The sequence below is a fragment of the Python bivittatus genome, unplaced genomic scaffold, assembly GCF_059951505.1.
Source record: "Python bivittatus isolate LINGU-HERP-01145 unplaced genomic scaffold, Pbiv_v1 ctg000610_np1212, whole genome shotgun sequence".
In the NCBI taxonomy this organism is placed as follows: Eukaryota; Metazoa; Chordata; class Lepidosauria; order Squamata; family Pythonidae; genus Python; species Python bivittatus.
In genome coordinates, this window is record NW_028277088.1 from 51,263,017 (window position 1) to 51,284,893 (window position 21,877).

Genomic DNA, 21,877 nt, shown 5'->3' on the forward strand with positions numbered 1-21,877 from the left:
TCTGCACAAGAGATTATATACAAACAATAAGCATATACCTAAGGAAGGAATATATGTCGGCACATCCACTGAAGAAAGGTAAAAGCACCCCTGGTCATAGGAACAGTACTGGATCCAAAACACCCTGTTCCGACCCATTCAAAATATTTGCTTGTCTTCTGAACCACAGTCTCTAGATGGCACCCAAGTTGGTTTACCCATATCTGGTCCATCACTGTATCTAGGTTTTTAATGTTCTATGCTATGGTTATCTTGTATTTATGTAAAAGAATTATTTTGATAACATGAAGCAAAAATATAACAGTAAGCTTTTTTATTTCACTTTAAAAATCTTCCTGCCTTTTCCGCTATGGAAGCATAAACATAGCAGTATTTATTTATTTGAACATGCTAATATGAGTATTTTAGAATTTATAGAGTAAGATTGGAATAATATGTGCTTAGCCCTCTGAACCCTAACCAGAAAACTCAAGTATCGGTGGTTTTGCTCTTACAAGGGTTTTGAGTCTTTGCTATGTGAATTAAACTGAAAAGTCATTCTGGTAATTCTTACTGTTTTTAGTAGTAATTGTCAGGCTTCTCTCCTTGAAATCTTGACTGGAAACAGTGAATCAAAGAAATGAGGATCTAAGAGGCCTGATTAATAAGTATCTATTAGAATGAAGATTAAGGTTACAACACAAAAATCCAGCAAGTACTCTAATTTCAAATGAGACACCTATAGATCGTCAGTTTAGGGTGGCAAAACTCTTGTCCATTTCCTTGGCCTTTTTCAGTGTAAGAGACAGGAAGTTTGCCTTTTTTGGAAAGGCAGGACAGCCTGCATCTGTTTCCTATTCGGATAACTCCCAGACCTTTTTATCAGTGTGTGAAAAAAAACTCACAGTAACTTGCAGGTATTCTGTGGTATTGTTGCAGTCTTGTGGTTTGGAAAGTTTCACTGACAGTAGTCAATTAACCATCAGAGAAAGTTTTGCTGTGATGTTATTTTTCTCTTTTCATCTTACGTGAGTTCCTTTATACAATCCTCTCAGAAATAATAGGTTAAGAATGGATAAATCTGATGAAACTAACAAAGATACTTGACTGCTTTTATTTCAGTAGTTCTTTGTATACGTAAGGGGATGGTATTAGAGAAAATACGGTTACCATGAAAATACATTTAAATTTTTTACTAGCTTCTGTTAAAGAAATTGTAAATTATAGGTTATGTACATGTTGTAAAATTATGAGAGCCTTTTGCCTATGATGTTTTAGTAATATATTTCAGTAGGTCATATTCAATTCCTTTGTCATTCCAAAATTTTAATTGATTGGATCTTGAATATTTTTAGAATGAGAAAACACTAATAAATTTATGACTTTCTTTACCTTTCCATTATTTCCAATATCCAATTCCAAAAAAAGAATTGTCCTTTTTTCCCCTTCTCCTAATCAAGGACACTCAGTAAGCTATGATATTAAAAGGTATGTTAAAAATTGGAAAGGAGTTGGAAACCAGAGGTACTTTTTTAAAAATACTTTTATTAGAGATTTTAACACTAGTGAAAATTAATATAATTTGAAATAAAAAAGAAAAGAATAAAAAAAGCAAAAAGTGCAGAAAGAAAAAGAGAAAAAACGAAGTGACTTCCGACTACAAGCAAACTTAGTATTTCTCTACCCATTTTGATATTATATTACATAAATCACTTCTTCTCATATCCCAACCCTTATCCATTCACAAATCCATAAATCATTAAACGTTTCTGCCCAGCAAAAGTCCATTGAAGGTACCCAGAACTTTATAAAAGTTTTTAGTAAGAACCCAGAACAAACAGGTTAACTTTATATTCCTTTCTTTTTTTCCTAACAATCTTAATCTTTACTTCCTTAAGAAGCTGTCATAGGATTTGATGTCCATCCACATTTTCTTTCTCCCATCTCAGGAGTTTCTTCACAGCTTTAACAACCCTCCTTTGTAAATCCAATAATGAGATTACCCAGGTCATTTTTCATCTCTTGGCTTATCATTTGTATTTCCACTTTATTTTTCATCTTTGTCTTATAGTCTGTGATTTCTATTTTATTTTCCAGTATTTCTGCATAGGTTAGAATTTGTTTTACCTCTTCATCCTGTCAGTCTGTAAATTCTTCCAAATTACTCTCCTTCGTATCTTTAATTTCTTCTTTAAAATCTTTTTTGAATAATGCATTCACATAGGCAGATATTGTTGCTGTCATTGTAGCTGCAACCTTCTTTCCCATTTCGTCAAAAATCCTTTGAAGGGTCTCCAATGTAATATCTTTATCTGCCATTATTACAAGTGTCACTGGTAATAATCAAATTCAAAAGTAAAAAGGAGGCTTTTCTTTCCCCCCCCCCTCTCTGTCTGGGGACTTTAGTTCCCTCTAGTGTCTCATTTCTGTATGACATTGTCTCACATTTCTTTTGCTTCAGCCTATCATCTGTTTCCTGAAAGATTAAACAATTTTTATTCCCATGAAGATACTGCTTTGTTTTTAATTATTTCAAAAGTCTTATAGCAAAAGTCATAATATTTCAAATATTAAATCAAATATTTCAAATTTTTCTGGTCCCTTAGTTCATTTCAAACTTTCTTAGATTAAATTCTTATCTAGATTTTTGCTGTTTACTTTGTGTCTTTAAATCTTTAAATTGTTAATCCCCCCCCCCTTCTTTTTGGAGTGAAGGATCACTCACCAGGTAGTTTTTCAAACTTGTTGCTTGGAAGACTTCTTTTAACTTTAAAATAGTGTATTCCACGTGTTTATAAAGTGAGGCTTGATAAACCCAGTGTCCATATAGGCTCCATTGCAGTTGAGAGATTGATGGCTTTCCTCAATTCCTGGGGCTCAAACCCTCAAGTCGACCACTGTCCTGTGGTCTCCTTGCAAGAAGCAGTTGTCTGGAACACAAGTGGGAGATCTTTCATCCTTTCCTTATCTGGAGAGGTTCTGTTGGACCAGATTTATTACCAGTCCATCACTCTTGGCTGCAGTGTTGTCTCTGCTCCTTCAGAGACGTCTTAGCTTGCTGTTCCCTCGCTCGAAAGTCCGGAAACCAAAAGTATTTTCAAGTTATTGCATAGAGAATTGAGCTAGATACGCTGGCTTTTAAAAAAGCAGTTATTCAATTTGAAAGGATGACATTTTTAAGCAAAACCTTGACATTAAAGGGAAAAACAATAAAGCTTTTCACCTTCAAAATTTTCTTCAACCTCTTCTCTGCAAACCTGGAAAGAAAAATCTCAGTCTCACCTACATAAGCATCTAAGCCAAGACCACTGCCTATCAAACTAAGTGTAGTCTCCTAGCTTCCAAAATATGCTTACTCCAGCAGTACCCAAACTGTGTGCTTTGTGGTTCCTGGGGGCACCACAGCAAATTCACATGGGCACCATAGTTTTTTTTCAATTTTTGTGACATCTATTTGTGAAGCTGGGTTTTTGGCAGTTGCTGTGATAAAAAGCAAGTTCCATGTGAAAATAATCTGGAACAGGAAATGAGAATGGTTGACTGATTCCAAGGTTTGAGAAGTTGTGCAGTTCCTAACAAGCACATGCATCTCATTAGTAAATAATTGTGGTTATTTAAAAATGAAATAAAAATGCTTTTCTTTCAATTTATGTATATTTTTTCAAATGCCTACTAAACTGTTACAACATTAAATTGTTGGACTTAACAGTTAGTTAGGTATTTGTTTTGGCTTAGGGGAGCTGTGAAAGAATTACTGAGACATTAAGGTTCTGTGAGCCGAGAAAGTTTGGGAACATCTGGCTTAGTCCTTCTCATTGTGCAAAAACTGCAGTGACCCTTTTGCATGTGAAAGAAGATAATTTAATGCTCCTATTTGTGTCTGTAACAAACTGCATTTTCTTACATTTATTGAAAAATGCAGGTATCATTGTAATTCATGCTTTGTAAACTTAAATGTTGGAAAAAATACGCATCTTCTGGAAACAATACTATATTGTATTTAATTATTGTATAGTTATTGTATTTGAAAGGGGTTGAGAAAGGTATAAAGCACACCTACAATATTTATCTTATTTATGAGATATAATATAGAATGCAATAATCCTTGTTCTTACTCTCTTTCTCTTCCTCTCTTTTCCTGCATTGCTGGGGAAACTTGTTTAGAAGCTTTTGTTTTCACTTTTGATCAGGAGTATGCTTGAGACAAAAAAAAAAGTTTTTTTTTCACAGTTGGGACAAAACAACCTGACATAGTTTATCCTATCAGAATGTTTCAAGTTGGCCATGTTCTAAAGAAGAGAACTTGGAAAGCCTTATGTGTTACATGTGGAACAGAATTTAAAACTTTTAGGCTGGTCTTTTTATTCTGGGGGTCCCAAAGCTAAATGGGTTCATGAATCTGATGGCTTCTGTCAGCTTATCTACAGAAAAGTTGGCTAACAGGAGATTTTTCAAAATGTTTAAAAAATTCTTGTAGGAAACAGTAGAACCAACAGTTTAAACATGCTTTGTTTTTTTCCGGCTAGTCTACACAGATAACACCCTGGATGACTAAGCAAGTCAGTGACACACCTATCTTCCTCTGTGTGTGTGCTTTAAGTAACTCTTTCTTTTTCCTCACTTCCATTCCTTCTTCCCTCATCTGGTCTCAGCCATTTGTGACAGGGATAGAACCAGACCCAGGCTACTTTACTGACTTTACTGATTTAAACAAATTTAGGGTAGCCTTAACTTGTAAAGCAACAAACTGGTCATAGGACATCAGACTCTCAAAACAACACTTAAAATAACCCTGTTTTGTCTCAAGTTGAGAGCAAATCAGTGAACTTTGTTTCACAGTCAGAACAAACCTTTTTGAACAAGAGTGTTTTGTTCCAAGGTTAACACTCTTCTGTTCCAAGGAACAAGTGTTAGAGTTCAAAACGTTTTACACATCTCTACTTCTGATTAACTGTAATTTGTTATGTTGTCTATGCTAATAAACTTGGTTAACTATTGTTTCATACAAGTCAAATCAGTGAAACTGAGTACCTTTTGTGTTCCACGTTCCAAATAAAACAAAACTAAGGCTATTTCAAGTATTCTGCCATAGGAAATCAGTGTCTGTTTAAATAACTTTGGTTAAAATCAGTTGTATTTTATTTTACAGACCTAGAACTGTTGTTAATTAAGAGTGGAAGTGAAAGCTTCCAATTGCCCCCTCTTGGCCATCTGGAAGGGGGAGGATAGGACTATGCAAACCTGAAGTTTGCTTGTTCCTTTCATACATATGTTTACAACAGAATTCCCTGAAGTTGGAACACAGTCTTGGTTGTGCCTGCCAGACCTGTTTAATATACATAGAAAGGAAAATAAAAGATGCAAAATACATGTAGTGGAGTATCTTAAGTGAGTTTCTTAAATAGTGTGTTTGCTGATTTACTTTTGGAAGAGCTCATTCTGGCTTTTTTATTATTTTGATGAAATTCTAGGGTTTGTCTAAATAGTGTACACTGAAAGCATATTGTAAGGTTGTACTTATGTACCTGTTTTGAATAAATGAAAGATTAGCAAAGGGGCAAGGAATTGTGGTAAATGCATAGGCATATCTTTAGTAAAATAGGAAAAGGATGATGTTTTCAGATGGCCTAGGATTTGCCCCCCAAACATCTCTCCAAATTGGTGTGTGATGGTAGCAGTGGGAGCAAGAGTGGGGGAATCTTGGATTTCTTTTAATACGTTCTTGTGAAGAAAGCAGTTGATCCTGGTTTCTAATGTTTGGGATTTGTGGACTCTGGTTTAGTTGAATGATTTTTGGCTAAAACTGTCCAGAATTTAAAATTGTAGGCACCTGGGAAATAGATTAGATTTTGAGTTGGTATTCAGACTTAAAAAGTATAATAATATCCTTAATGTCCTGTTTTATTTTCATATTGCAATAAGGGCTGTACTCCAGATCTAGATGAACTATAATTTCCAAGATGGAAAGGGGGTTGGGGAGGGGAGGTAAGATAGAATATATTTTCATTTAACCAAGGGATTATGGAAAGGTCCAGAATTATTTTTCTTGAACTTTGACATATTAGAAATAGTGATGCTGGAGTAGCTGCTGTAAAATGAGGGGGAAAATCTTCCACTGTTTAAGTAAAACATGAGGCGGAGGAGGGAATTGTCAATTCGGTGAATGATTGCTTTATCCTCAAACTGAGGGCAAAAGATTGATACTCTCTGAAGAGAAACTGGAGTACCTATTCCTAAGGTAAAACAATGTATTTTGTATCTTAATTTACAAACTGACAGAAAATACTAAATTATATTTTAGAGAATGTTTATCTTAACCATTAGCTATTCCCAACTATTTGTTAAGATACACTCTAAACGTAAAGGATATAATGCCATACTGTTGAAGCGGTAGGGCAGTTTAGTAATATTTCATGTTTAGACACCACTGTCTATGTTCTAAAATAACCATTGAATCAATATCTCATGTCCTGCTGCACTTCCCATTATACTAGGATTGGCAGTTAGTTCTGTTACACTTTTTTGGTATATGAGGTGGCTTGGATGAGACAATACACTCTATTTGCAGACAGCTCCACTGAAATCTCTAACAAAGGTGTTAAATTTTAGAAGCCAGTAACTAAACTTGTTTAGTCCCACAGTTCCTGGTTGAGAGACTAACTACCCAGTACTATTTACTGTCTTGCTATTGCTCTGTATGTGTCTATGTATGTATAAACACACACATAAACTTTATCCTATTTGATATTAACCTACAGGTAGTCCTCAGGTTATGGAATTTCTGGCGCGAAGCAATGCAGTTGTAAAGCGTGATGTCACATAACCGCATTGCTTAGCGACGGCAGTCCTGGCTGCCATCATAACCCCAGGACTGCATGGGTCATTAAGCAGGAAGAGGTGGGAGTCCCAGGCAAGGTGTGCGGGTCCCCTGGGAGGTGGGGGTTGCCACTGGCAGGTGCTATGGAGTGGTAGGAGTGAATGGATGCCACGGGCTATGGAGTGTGGATGGGTTGCGGGGCGCAGGCGGGTTGGAGGCTGTGGGCAGGCCAGTGGGGGCCACAGGGTGCATGCTATGGAGTGCAGGTGGGGGGATAAATGGGGCTCCACAGGAGAAAAAGTGGGAGTAACTTTTGCGATCTTCCCTGCTTGCTTCCCCATTGACTATGCTTCTGGGAACCCAGCAGGGAAAGTCATAAATGGTGACCACATGACTGCTGCAACCATCGTAAGTGTGACCTGGTTGCCAAGTGCCCGAATCGCAATCACATGACTGCAGGGGACTTTGAGGTCATAAATACCGCTCGTTCAGCCGCATCGTAACTTTGCACGGTCACTGACCAAATGGTTGTAACTTGAGAACTATCTGTATTTTACCTGCTACTTTAACTCATTTTTCTTCTTTTAATCCATCTCACACATACATAGTTCCCTTTTCTTTTTAATTTGATCATTTACTGTGACTTTATAAATAAACCCTCAAATCAGAACATATTTGTAGTGTTTCCCCATAGTATTTAAAGGTGATTATTGAGATAAAGATATTTAAACTTGAAATGTCCCCTCCCTTCATACAAAGTGTTCAGGGGAATTATGTTGTGTATATACTAAACAAATGGAACAACATGTGTATGAACTCTGTTAACTAAGCAAGATTTACTGCTATAGTCCGAATAAGCAATGGCATTCTTTAAAATTAAGCTAGATATAAAATTATCTTAATTTCTTCCAGGTGCTTTCTACCTTGTATTTGAATATATGGATCATGATCTGATGGGGCTTCTGGAATCTGGCTTGGTTCATTTTGATGAAAGTCATATTAAATCTTTCATGAGGCAGTTGATGGAAGGCTTAGATTACTGCCATAAGAAGAATTTCTTACATCGAGATATTAAATGTTCTAACATCTTACTAAACAACAGGTATGTATCCAGTTTTATAAGAATTATATTTCCCAAACTTAGAAATAGAAAAAATACTTGATAGAGTAGTTTATAAATTCATCTTCAGATGATAACATTTTTATTGACATAGGTAATGTGCTTTTTGTTAAATCTGCTGGAGATAATGAAAATTATTTGTTCAATACTGGCCTCAAGATTTCATTTATTTGAATGCATAACTAACATAAACCTAGAATTTTTTCCAGGCTTACTTATGTTTGTAATAGACATATTGAAAGCAATGGGTCTTAAGTAAGTCACAACTAAAGTTCCAGTTATTTTAATCAGAGTACTTTTAGGCAAAATGCAACTCATAAGTCTTTTGCAGAGATCCTATATTATAATTTTAAGGTTAGAGATGTATGTATCTCCCATAGAATCAATAAATTATGAAAGAAAATAAGGCTTCTCCATGTATTGAATCTATGCATTTGAGTAGTAGGACTGTGTTTTCCATTCCCCAAAGAGCCCTTTTTTCACCTGTACATAGTGGTACATACACACAGAATTTTATTAATGACATACACTATCAAGAACAACTTGCAGTTCCCCAGTGCTCACATTAGGCATGAGGAACATATGCTAAAGTACCATTCCTGGTATGGCTCACCAACACCCATCCTGGTTGGGGCTGCTGGGAGTTGGTTTGATTAGTCCACCACTCATGATTTATACAATAAGACTTCTACAGTAATTTGTGGGAAGTTAACTCTTTTCCTGCTCAACTGCAATTATTTATTATTTTATTTGTATTTTATGTGCTTTTAAATTATTGTTTTAGTTACATAGCAGTTTGATAATGTAGTTGAAAAGTGGCATGTAGGTATTAAAAATATTGGCAACTGCAGCATGGTTGTAGAAGTCAGTAGTCTCATTTATGATGTTAATCTTACAACAAAGGAGTAAAATGTTTATAAGTATTACAATGATTTGTTAGGGTTTTTTAATGGTTGGTTTGTTTTTCTGATTTCTTGACTGCATGTTTGCATCATTTAAATCATGTGTCCCCAACTTTTTATGGAGGAAAAGTAAAACTTAGGCTTTGAATTTTATGCATGAGGACTGCACTGCAAGGAGTTTTGGGCGGGTCCAAGGCAAAAAAAAAGTTTAAAATTAGAATGGAATTAAATATAGTTATTATGGATATTCAGTTATACATTCAACCATAATTTACTATTTCCACTAGAGGGCAGATCAAGCTTGCAGATTTTGGTCTTGCTCGTCTGTACAGCTCTGAAGAGAGGTAAGTAATATTAATCTAAAACGATGTGTCTCTTTTTTGGAAGTGTTCTGAAAATATCTCATAAACCTTTAAAATTTAAATAAATGACATTGAATTTTTAAAATATTTCTTCCGTGACCTTAAAGGCTTTGGTTATACTTGTTATTTTAAAATTTTATAGTCTGAATTAAAGTTTAAGGGATTTTTTATTCTAAGTTGATTTACATTAGGTTAGCTTCAGGCTTAGTCATACTTAAGGTAGCTGATTGAAATCAATGGGATTTAAATTAGCTTAGACTAATCCATAGACTTTGGAGTCCTTTTTTTTAACATGAACATGATTTTTTCATAATATAACACCTTTACTTATTCAATCTTATTTAAAGTGCGTTGCACAATCTTGTTTAACTTATTATAATGGGCTTGCGCTATAATTTAAAAATATATAATTTTTGTAATAGTACAGTGTAAAAATCCAAATACAACTGGAAACAATTATTGTAAAATCTTTAATTCCTGTAGAATATAAATGGAGATAATTACTTCGTAGCACCAGTGCATTAACTCAGTAGCTCAGTAGTACTTCTCATGAAGATACAGGTAGTTCTCATTTAGTGACTGCCTTGGACAGAGACCATTCACAGTTATGATAGTGATGAAAAAGTAACTTTGCAACCAATGCCCACATTTACAACCTGTTTGCCATTACAGCCAGTTAGTATGAATTGTCCTATATAAGCCTGACCTGTTTTTTCTTTTCCCTGCCCTGGCAGAGTAGGGAGATTGCCTAAATAAGCTATCTCTTTCTGAGCTGCTTTCCTCTGCAGTACAGCACATCCCTAAAAAGTGGTAATGGCAAATTAACAAGCTCAACTTTGTGACCTTAATTAGTTGATTAGAACTCCCTGACTTTCTGGCTGGCTGGCAGCTGCTGCTTGAAATTGACAAGACCTTAATCAGTTTCACACTTGAAGGCTTTTTTGCCTACTAAGGCAAACAGCAGGGTGTGTATTTCCCATTGTGTGCCTGCTTTCTCTCCTATAATCCATTCCTCTCCAATGAGTGTAAATGCAAACATCAATTCTCGTTGCTAATTATCCCAGCATTGAGATGAGCATTCCAAAGGGCTGGAAGTGGGGAAAAAGGGCTATAAGATTTGCCCTTTTATCCGGCTTCCTTATGGGTCGAGTTCTGGAAAGTTTCCCCACCACTTGGACCCACCCTGCTGTTTGGGGTCATATCCTTCTGATGCTGTAAAGCAAAAGAAAGTGGAAGTAAACCTGTAAGCAAAGTATGGTCATGTGATTTTTCACTTAGCAACTGCTTTGCTTAATGACAGAGTTGTGGATCCCAATTGTGGTTTCTAAATGACGACTACCTGTAGTAAAAATATTTCTGTACTGTACCTCTGTACTGAATGTGAAGACTTGTGTGATAGAATATTTTTCTATAGATCATAACAGAAAGCTATTCAGGGTGTGGGCCTCTACATAAGACACCATGTGCTAAAAGAGGAACAGTGGTGAACTTTTGAAGAATAGGGGCTGAGTATAGTGCAATGCAGCTTCTTCTGTGTTTCCTAAACTAGGCTGTTGATCTCAGTGGTGTCAGGCTATCCTAGAGTCAGTGTTGAAGTAGGATTTGACTACCAGTCTGACTGATTTTGTACATAACATTTGAATAGGCAGGGATGCCATATTGGCCTTTGCTTTGTGCAGCAAAAGATGGATTCAGCCCTGATCTTGGTTTGAAAGGAAACCCACCCAAGAGCAGTGGCATCAAATGGCATACTGGACATAATTTTCTGAGATTAAAATTACTCTTCCATAAAAACTGATTAAGGAAGTGATGCCAGAACTAGTCGCAGAGCAAACAGTTACTTTGAGTGTATAAAAACATTTAATTGCATTTGAAGAACAGCACTTCTCTTATAACTTGGTTATCAATCTAGTATTATCTGTATTAAGATTGGCAGAATTTGGCTTAGATGTTAATGTGCCATATATGAGCAAGTAGAGTGATCAAGTGGGTTGGGTAGTTAAATCTGGGTTTTCCCAGTAATACAAAACTTTAACCATAAGTCTTTTCTATAACTCATGGTAGCATATTATTCGTTTAACCATTTCTATAACCTACCCCAGTCCTAAAGGGTGGTATATAAGCATAAAAACAAAATGATAAAACAAAAATATAAATTTTATAGTAAATTCACAAAATAGAAGCCACTGCTCAATCAGCTGGGGCCAAAAGAGTACTGTATTGAAACATTTAAGCTTTTAAGTTGGTTCTGCAAGGCTAATAAAGTAGAGATTCCTTCCAGGGATATCTATCAACTGAAATTAGGTTTAAATCTGCTTAGCTTTAGCAAAGATGTTGGATTATATGCCCTGGGATATTAATTATTATAAGTCAAGTTGGACTCTTTTTTAAAAAGATTAATTCTTTGGCATCTCTAGATAGGGTAATCAGCCTGAAATCTTGGTGGATTATTTGCAGTCATTGTTGACAATGCAGAGCTAGAAGAACCAGGATCTGACTCAGTTTAAGGCATATTCTTAAACTTCTTTTATACTTTGATATTACTTGCCTATGTTGGCTGGGGTGAAAAGAAATAATGGGAACTCAAAGGCAAAAGTGAGTTGAGCATCTTTCCTTCCCCAAGTAATGAGAGTTAAGATTGATTGCTTTTGCAAGAGTCCTGAATTGTTTTCTTGCAGCAGGTGGCCCACCCTTGTAGCAATACAATAAATTTATTGTGGTCACTGACCAATATAAAAAGAAGACATTCTGAGATAGCAGATAAAACATAATAAAACTAAATAATTATAAAATTGATGTGCTACAAATGTTTAATTTTTCTTCTCCCACAAACAGCATAAAGTCTTGCTGTAATTCTATTATAAATGTTAACAATAGTTGTGTTCAGCAACTGTTTATATCAGTTGCCAGTTACAATATGCAGTTTTAATTTAATAATTAAATACCATTATTATTTATACCATTAATAATGAATTGAAGAATATTATTTTCTTTCAGAAAAAAAGGGATCTTATAGGGCTTCTTTGTTTATGTTTGAATACTTGGGATTCAATCTGTAACAGGCAGTAAAAATATAAAATGCAATAATAATAATAATAATAATAATAGTAGTAGTAGTAGTAGTAGTAGTAGTAGTAGTCGGCACCACTTGACAAAAATCCCCAAACATCTGGAGCACCACTTGAAGACCAACAGCACTGACAAAATCACCATCAGTCAGTTGCAAAAGGCAGCTTTACTTGGAACAGCTTATATCCTGCGACGATACCTTTAACACCATTAATCCATCAAATAACATCTCCCTATCCCAGGTCATTGGGAAGGACTCGATAGGTAGGATAAAAATGTGAAATCCAGTCTAAACATCTGGCTGACTATGCAACTAACAACAATAAGAATAAAAATAAGAATAATTTATTAAATGTATATACCACCCGACTCCCAGAAATTTAGTAGCAATTCAGGAAGACGCATTATAGGAAATAAATCTCTGCTTCTATTGAAAAGTAAGCTCAGAAGACCTATGGGATGGTTTAATTCATTTTTATAATATGGTTTGGAAAAATGTCTAATAGGAAATTGTTTTTGGAAAAAATAGAAAAATATTCTTTTTTTTTCCAGTCGACCATATACCAACAAAGTTATCACTTTATGGTACCGTCCCCCTGAACTTCTGCTCGGAGAGGAACGATATACACCTGCCATTGATGTCTGGAGCTGTGGGTAAGGGATTTTTTTGCTAATAAACTTTATGTAACAAAGTGATTTTAGAAAAAGTATAGATTACGTGGTAGAATATTTTAATGGTACATTTGAATCGGAGACCAGGAAACATTACACCAAAGCACAAATTGGTTTATTGCCAGTGCTGGAGGCAAAGACAGCCTAAAGAGGGGTGTAGTTACAGTCCCTCTTTAGACTTGTGCAAATTAGAATATACATGTGATTGGATATAAGAGCCAGGCATTTCATTGGATATAATATATCATGTGCCTAATGGGGCTGGTGAGGCCATTAGAGTGTACCTATGAGGTAATGGGACAGCACTACAAAGACAGTGGGGTTTTCAAAGATTTCAAAGTATTTTGTGAACATAGTTTATTTCTAGGGAGTTATTTTCTTCTGTTTTCCTGGGGATTATCAACATTCCTTGGCCTTCTAAATGTTTTAAGCTGAGAGTGTAGTTTTTCTGGGAAAGTTTTTATAATGGTGTAGTTGAACAATTTGATACCATAAAGCTAAACCACTGCTTTATTTTCCCTGGAAGATGTATTTGGGTTAGAGACTTTTAGTTTGCCCTCCACCCCAAGTCTCCTCCAGTTGTTTGCTCTTTTTTCGTAGATGTATCCTGGGTGAACTTTTTACTAAAAAGCCAATATTTCAAGCAAACCAGGAACTTGCTCAGCTGGAACTGATAAGGTCAGTATGTCCTGGGTCTCTGAAAACTTTACTTTTTAGCAAATGGTCACCAATTATTTCCCCTCATCCTAAGTAAAATATATTACTTGAGAATATTTGTAACTGAGACTGAAGATTTAATCTGTTGAAGGAAATTTGCCATATAATAAACCCATTTAGCTTTAACATGTTACAGTGCAAGAAAGCTGGCTGGGCAACTTTGGGCCAGTCGCTCTCAGCTCAACCCACCTCACAAAGTTGCTGTTATGGGGAAAAATAGGAGGCAGGAGTATTAAATATATTTGCTGCCTCAAGTTATATATATAAACAAGGAAGGATAAAATAACAACAACAACAACAACAACAATCCCCAGTGAGGCACTACCTTGACGTAGTTGTGGGGCTTGCATGCTCCGAGGAGGATGAGAGCTATGTCAGAGGTTCAATCATACTGGGCAGGTCTCATCAGAAGAGCCAGCCAAAGAGTATCTCTCCCATAAACAATATGGTGAGACGTAATTTACAGAAACCCATACCAGATTGGTCATTGCCCGGTCAACAAGGACTGCCCTAGGTGTTCTAGTTCCTGGATATCTGGTGACAAGTGGGCCAAAGGACTCAGGACTGTTGGCTAAGCAACCAGGCCAGCAGCTGCAGAACTACTGGAAAAAAGTTGTCTACTTGTGGCAAATATACAAAAACTGAAAACAAAGAAATAATGATCTATTACAAATCAAGTCCAAAGAGAAGAGGATATCTGAAAAGAATGTACCACTTCTGGAAAGAACAACATTCAGAATTGGAAATAACAGAACAGAGGCTAGCAGATCAATGTTGATTTATAACATGAAATCAAGTATTCACAGAAATAGAATTGGAAGAACTGTAAAGGGCAGTTCTACCCAGGACAAAGTAACTGAAGCCTTGCCAGAAGTAGCTCAGAAAGTAGAGCCTTCTCCTCAGAAACGACAAAGCCCTCTAACAAAAAACAAACAAACAAACAAGAGGAATTGAAAAAAAAGAATAACTGAGCATCTAGAACAGCACAAAAGCAATAAAATAAGGTTGCCTGCATTGAAGTATGTTACAAAGAAACAGCACAAGTACTAAATGATGCCAATACTATAATATCAAATATAAGCACCAGCTCACTGCAAGAAACAAACCAACTGATGTACAGCACAGCTGCAGTTATAACTGAATATCTTGGATGCAAAATCAACAAGAAAAAAAGCCAAACAGTGCACTACCAAAATGGAAGTTCAGGTTGAAAAGTAAGTTCAGCACGCTGAGATCACCTGCAAGCAAGGTAGAACAGATGAAAGAAAAGAAGCTGAAGAACAAGAAGACCAAAGAATATGTGATCAAGAAATAACATCTAGAAACAAGGAAGATCAAGGAAGCACTGGAAATAATAAAGCAGCAAATAACAGCCATAGATCAGCAGATCAAGATCAGATACGAAGCTCGAATTGCACACTACAGGCAGAACCTTCAATTTCAGTCAAATCAGAAACGTTTCTACCAATCCATCAATGAAGAGACTGCAATGAACCAGTCAACATCTGACAAAGAAGAAACAGTGCAGTTCTGGGCGCAGCTGTGGGACAACCCAAAGAAATACAAGAAGAATGCAACTTGGATAAAGGAGGTAGATAAGAATAAGAAAGAAGCCAAAATAAAAGAACTTGTAATAACAGCAGAAATGGTGGAGAAAAGGGAAAGGAATTTCAAGAATTGGTCAGAACCAGGTGACGATGAACTGCATGGTTTTTCGTTGAAACATCTGACAAGTCTGCACCCACTCATTGCCGAGCAGTTTAATAACATACTGCAAGGAGGTGAAATTGAAGATTGGTTAACATCTGGCAAAACCTACCTGATAATGAAAGATCCAACGAAAGGGGCAGCATCAGGCAACTACAGGCCAATTAGCAGGTGTGGTTAGCTGATGCAGTCCAACAGCATCTAGTTGAAAACAAGCTCTTTTCACCTGAGCAGAAAGGAAACTGCCCAAACAGCAGAGGAACAAAAGATCAGCTCCTAATTGACAAGATGATTTTGGAAAACTGTAAGAGAAGGAACACCTACTTGAATATAGCTTGGATTGATTACAAGAAAGCATTTGACTCCCTGCCACATGATTGGATAATCAAATGCCCAGAAATAACAGGAGTCAGTAGAAATAGAAGCTTTGTGCAAAGATCAGTGACACAATGGAAGACACAGTGCTGGTCCATGGTGGTAGACTGGGAGAGGAATATTTCAAGGAGACTCACTATCACCACCACTGTTTGATTCCTCTGTCAACAATATTGAATAAGTCTGGCCATGGCTATAAAACATCAAAAGCATCTGCCAGGTTATCTCACCTCCTTTACATGGATGTTCCAAAGCTGTATGGAAAAACACCAACTGAAATGGAATCACTGCTCAACACTGTCAAAATATACAGCCATCAACAGGGGGAAAAATAGTAAAAACTGAAGGAATCCAGATGCCCAATGAAAATAATATGTAGAGTCTGCTCAGTACAAATGATGATCAAGATGACTACTACAAATACCTGGGCATCCTTCAGGCTGACAACATCAAGCACATTGAAGTCAAGAAGAAAGTAGTGAATACATCAGAAGAGCGAAGAAGATCTTCCAAACTCAGTGGCGGAAATACCATCAAGGCGATTAACACCTGGGCAATTCCAGTCGTTAGATATACATCTGGAATAGAGGACTGGGACTCAAGCTGAACTAAAAGCCCTATGTAGGAAGACCAGAAAAATGACGACAATGAATCATGCCCTTCATCCATGCAGCAACGTTGACAGACTCTACTTAGCAAGGAGCATAGGTGGGTGTGGAATGTTACAAGTACACCAGACAGTTGAAGAAAAAAGGGCATTGGAAGAATATCTGAAGGACAGTGAAGAAGATGCACTGAAGCTAGTACACCATGAAGGCTTACTGAATACTGAAGAGAACAAACTGGCCTACAAGAAAGTCCAAATGAAGAATAGAAAAGAGACGTGGCAAGACTAAGTATTACATGGCCAGGACACAAAAAAAAAACTAGCAGGCAAAGCAGAAACAACAAGACCTGGCAATGGCTAAAAGCAGGAAAGTTGAAGGAGATAGAGGGGCTAATTCTGGCTGCACAAGACCAAGCCCTAAGAACAAATGCCTACAAAGCCAGAATTGAGAAGACAGCAAGAGACAGCAAATGCTGCCTCTATGAAGAAGCTGAAGAAACAGTGGACCACCTAGTTAGCTGCTGCAAGAAAATTGCACAGACTGACTACAAATAATGGCATGACAAAATAATAACAATGGGGCATTGGACTATCTGCAAGAAGTACCATTTGCCTACAAGCAAGAACTGGTGGGACCACAAAACAGACAAAAGGAAATGAAGAAGCTAAAGTGGGAGTTTAGAATTCAAACAGACAAGCACCTGCCACACAACACCCCAGACTTAACAATTGTTGATAAGAAAGACAAAACAGTCTGGATAGTGGACATTGCAATATCTGAAGACAGCAGAAGAGAAGAAACTGGAACTGGGTACTTTTCTCCACGGAAAGGGAAGGACAATAATTTAACCTCATCATACACTTATACATACTTTGGAAGTCGCATCACTTATTTATTTTTTGGTCACGTTTCTATACACTGCAGTTTCTGAATTATTTAACTATTTTAGTAGCAGTAATAGGTGCTGCATTTAACAATAAAATAAACTCCAATCTGTAAAATTCCATCCATTAGAAGGTTTCCTAGACTCCCCAGCTCACAAGAAACTGAGTAAAATGTTCTGTGACAAGAGATGAAATTAGTCTCTTTGTATAATAATGATTTTTTTCTGTTGTCACTTTACAATATTAAAATGAAGTTCTCATAGAATGTTTTAACTAGGTGGCAGTAAAACAAGTCCTAAAAATAGGGGAAGAACTGATTTTTGTCTCCTGACTATTTTAAAAAAAAAAGGTTGTGCCTGCTCTGATTTAATTCACGTGACTGTGAATGTGACAGCTTACTGTGGTCATGTGTAGAAGTCCTCTAATATTAAAAAATCCAAAAGAAATATAGAAGGAAAAGACCGATTTTTGTGACACTTCTTTTGGATCTGCCTATTGCTCACTAGGTTTGCCTTGTCAAAATATTTCTTTTTTGTATTCTGTTCCTGAACATACATCTTTGAAGTAAGCTCGACTAGCATGTTTTCAGTTACGAGTAAGCTTGTGTATGAAATGAAAACGGTTTTGTTCTGAATTTTTTGTTCTGTTGAGCAATTTGAGATGGCTGAGTTCCAGTGGAACAAGACTTAAAATGGCTCACGTGTTCAAATGCAACAACACTGAATTTTTTGAATGTTCTTGCCATAGGAAGCAATGGAAACTAAAAATAAGCCCTTTGTTTCTTTGTTTTCTTCTCTACTGCTAGAAAAATATTTTGTATTGGCAGACAATATGTTTATGCATCACTCAACATGTAAATAATTGTCCCAAAAGTTTGTTTCTAATATTTTTTAAAAATCCTCACTGGAAACAAAATTAAGAATAATCTGTGCGGCCAATTATTTGCAGTTTGGATAGTGTATAATAACCAGTGTAGAACAGAGTTCCCACATTTTCTTGCTTCACAGTTCATGGCGCCCTTAGGGTCTCAGTACCCCTAGGCAAAACAGTGAGCTATGATCCTGCAGTGCCCCTGGGAGTTTGCTGTGGTGCCTTGGGGCACTGTGGCACAGTTTAGGAAGTACGAGTATAGATTGTCAGTCCAGCAAAAAAGCAAACAGTTTGGGACACTTCATTTTGCAGCTTGCCTACCTGAGAAACACAAGCCCAGCAAATTGTAGTTGCAATCTCACTGGACTTGAGTTGAAAAAAGGACTTCTTCTTATTAACTGTTGCGCAATATTGCATTAATATTAACATTTCAGCATACATATATATTACCGGCAATAGAACTACTAGATTTGCAGTTTCTAGGTTTTACAGACAAACTTGCATTTAAATACACTCTGTAAACTCAGCAAGAGAACACTCACAGGCATATACTAAATTCATCCAAACAGCCAAACCAATACAAAGTTGCTTAATGCATTCTGAAGCTCAACATTAGTCAGATGCCAATATGCAGATGGTGCACACTACACCAAAGCTTAGCAACCAACCAAACTAACAAGTAGTCTTTGCATTTACAATTTATATAATTTAAAAAGAATTAGCAACATTTGTGTGTTCATGCATATAACCCTTTTCATTTATTTTTCTTTTACCTACCTATAAATGAAGCACAGTGAGGAACATACATGCAGTCTCTCAGATGAACTCTTCACTTTTTCTTAGCGAAGAATGTTTTAAAAAGCAGTAACTTACTAAGATTGAGACAAGAGCAGAGCCCAGAATGGCTCTTTAGGCCTGAGCTATGTGCTTTCTCCCTCAGTCTACTATTCTCATCACCTTATCTAATCTAAGACAACAGTAGCAGGGATATAGTTGGCCCTAGTTGGTATGCTGGCTATGCTGGAATGTTTGTAAATACAAAAAGTAATCACAACTACAAAATAAATGTCTAATTACAGTACTCAGAACAGCCTTGAATATGCAGAATGGCACTTTTCAAAACAATCACATTTTATTCCAAGTACAAAACAAATGATGCACTTTGTTTTCAAGCTCAGGGGGAAAAAAAACACTTTTCAGGATGCAGAAGTTTGTTTTGAGATCAGACTTCTCTGCTAACCCTTGCATATAAAGGTAATATGTTATTAAAAGAAAAACTTAGATGATTTTTTTTTCTCTACAGAACCCAAATACTTGTATTTATTGATTTTCAGACATACATAAAATAATGTAAAATAAAAATAATCAATTTTTACAAAAACAAAAGAACTTTACACAAGAAAATATATTAAAAAAGCACACAAAGATGCAAATGTTTGTTTAAAGAGTAACTGGAGTTGTACACTGTAATTACACATTCCAACTCAGAAGATTTGATGATGCTATTTAAATACTTCTTACAACTTTTGTCTTCTTATGTAGTGCTTTTTAATGAAGAGAAAATATTGTAGCCAAGATGCTATAGTCTCGTTGAGTCTTCCCCTTATGGGATATTCTTACATTTTAAGTTGGTCTTTTTAAGTATCTCTAATTGTGTATATTTGAGTAGCATTGTTTTAATCAAATCCATGTTTGATTCATAAACTTTGTGGTACTTATTGATTTTATGATATGTATTAATTAATTGTTTTTATATAGCCGCATATGTGGGAGTCCTTGTCCTGCAGTATGGCCTGATGTTATAAAATTGGCGTATTTCAATACCATGAAACCAAAGAAGCAATATCGTCGAAGACTGAGGGAAGAGTTTGCTTTGTAAGAATTGAACTATTTAAATATACTATCTCCCCCACTCATGAATTTATTCTATTCTTCTTTATGATCTTCGTATTCTGTATCTGTGTAACATCAGCTTTGGAAAGAAGCAGAATTTATAGCTAACAAAAGGTAGTCCTGGTTCTTATTGTCAGCCCTACAAAGTAGGCCAGATCAGGAAACCGACTCTACAGAAATAGTAGAACTAAGTTTTATTGGGATAGGCTATGTTAATAGAATCTTCCAGGTCTGCTTGTGTTTTATATTCCTCCCTCTTATACCCCATTGAATCAGTGAGGAGCCAGCCTGAGTCTCTTCCTAATATCATCTCCTTTCCCAGGGCTTAAGGAATGCTTCTGCCCTTATTTATGTAGGCTTCTAAATATTCCCTTCAGGCCATCTCCATGGCTCTCTCCACATATTTTTGTATGATCCAAAAACTTTCAACTGTTTTAAAAAGTGGTCTTTATTTAGTTACGTCAATATTCTCTCTTCTCGCTATATAAAGAGAGAGAAAGAAATAATGCACATGAGAGCATTTTTCAGGGTTGAATTAAAAGTAATACCCCCACTTCCATAATTTTAGTTTAAGTAAGGATATTTTAATAAATGTCCCAGGAAAATAATTCTTGAAATGAGCTCTTTTGTTACCTGTATTTACTTCTCCACATAATCACCACCATTTGTTACACACTTTTGCCATCACAAAAGAAGTTCACACCTTATCTCTCCAACCAGGTCCTTAGTCCTTTATACCTCTGAGTAAAAATGATGTTCCTAAAGGTATTCCTTCCATGTTGAGAAAATATGGAATTTGCAATTGCTTCTTGGGTGGCTTATGAGGTGGGAGGCAAAGTATTGCAACAAAATTTCCTTTTTGTGCTTTTGAACTCTGTTTAATTGTTGTTTTGGGTGTTGCAGTGTAGTGCTCTGAGTTGATAGTGGTGCCAGGTTCCAAGAAATCCATATGTATAATACCATCTACATCCCTCAAAACTGTAACCATGAATTTTCTGATCCAAACCTGAGTTTTAAAATTTTTCCCCACAGGTGAAGTTCTGTAATGATACTGCTTTGACTGATACTTTGTTTTTTTTTTCTTAATTATGAACCCATGTTTTGTCAGCTGTTACAGTGTTGTAAAGAAATTCCTCACCTTCATTCTCATAGCATAGTAACAGTTGCTGGCAAATGTCAGTTTTTACAGCATTCATCTCTGCCATCAAGCATGCAAGGAATCGATCTTGCACAACCTTCTGATACTGAAAAAATCAATAATAATTTGACCCACATGTTCCTGTGAAATGTCAAGCAATTTCCCTTTGAGACATCCACTGATTGTCCTTTATTAGTTCATCAACATTCCTCATTTGTAATCAAGTTGTGCTGTTGATCATGCAAATCAGCTTTGCCCAGTTTACCATCTTTATATTTTTTGGTTCAGTAATACACAGTACTCACTACCATAAGCAACCTGCATTTGGAACTGAATTTCAGTTGGAGGAACCCTTTTAGCAGTCAAACATTCAATTAAGGCGTATTGCTTAAAATGCTCTGACATATGTTCACTTGCAGGCTTCCATTTTACAAACAGTAACAACACAACCTTTTCCCATTGCAAGGTCCACCAACTGAAGGGAAACAACAGATGCTAAAGAATTTGTCAGAGTTTCTACTGCAGTGTTTCTCAACCTCATCTTCCAGAATTCCCCAGCCATGCATCTTAAAGTTGCTAAGGTTGAGAAACACTGTTCTAGTGTATCAGTACTGCCATCTGTTGGCAACTTACATTGGAGGCATTACTTTTCATTCAACCCTCATAGTTTTACATTTGACATATACACAATATTATCTTTAGCATATTGACATTGTATAGGCAACCTACATGGATTCTCCTAGTGTAGCATTTAAATTGAGCAC

General features: G+C 36.2%; 1 protein-coding gene across 2 annotated transcripts in view; it reads left to right on the forward strand.

The window, feature by feature from the left end:
* CDK13 (cyclin dependent kinase 13) overlaps window positions 1-21,877 on the forward strand; it is a 51,249-nt gene that overhangs the window by 21,122 nt on the left and 8,250 nt on the right. For both annotated transcript variants that reach the window (XM_015887401.3, XM_088150000.1), the window contains exons 6-10: window positions 7,709-7,898; window positions 9,106-9,162; window positions 12,802-12,903; window positions 13,522-13,599; window positions 19,841-19,957. In XM_015887401.3, the coding sequence (XP_015742887.2) occupies window positions 7,709-7,898; window positions 9,106-9,162; window positions 12,802-12,903; window positions 13,522-13,599; window positions 19,841-19,957 (544 nt within the window). The remainder of the gene's footprint in view (window positions 1-7,708; window positions 7,899-9,105; window positions 9,163-12,801; window positions 12,904-13,521; window positions 13,600-19,840; window positions 19,958-21,877) is intronic.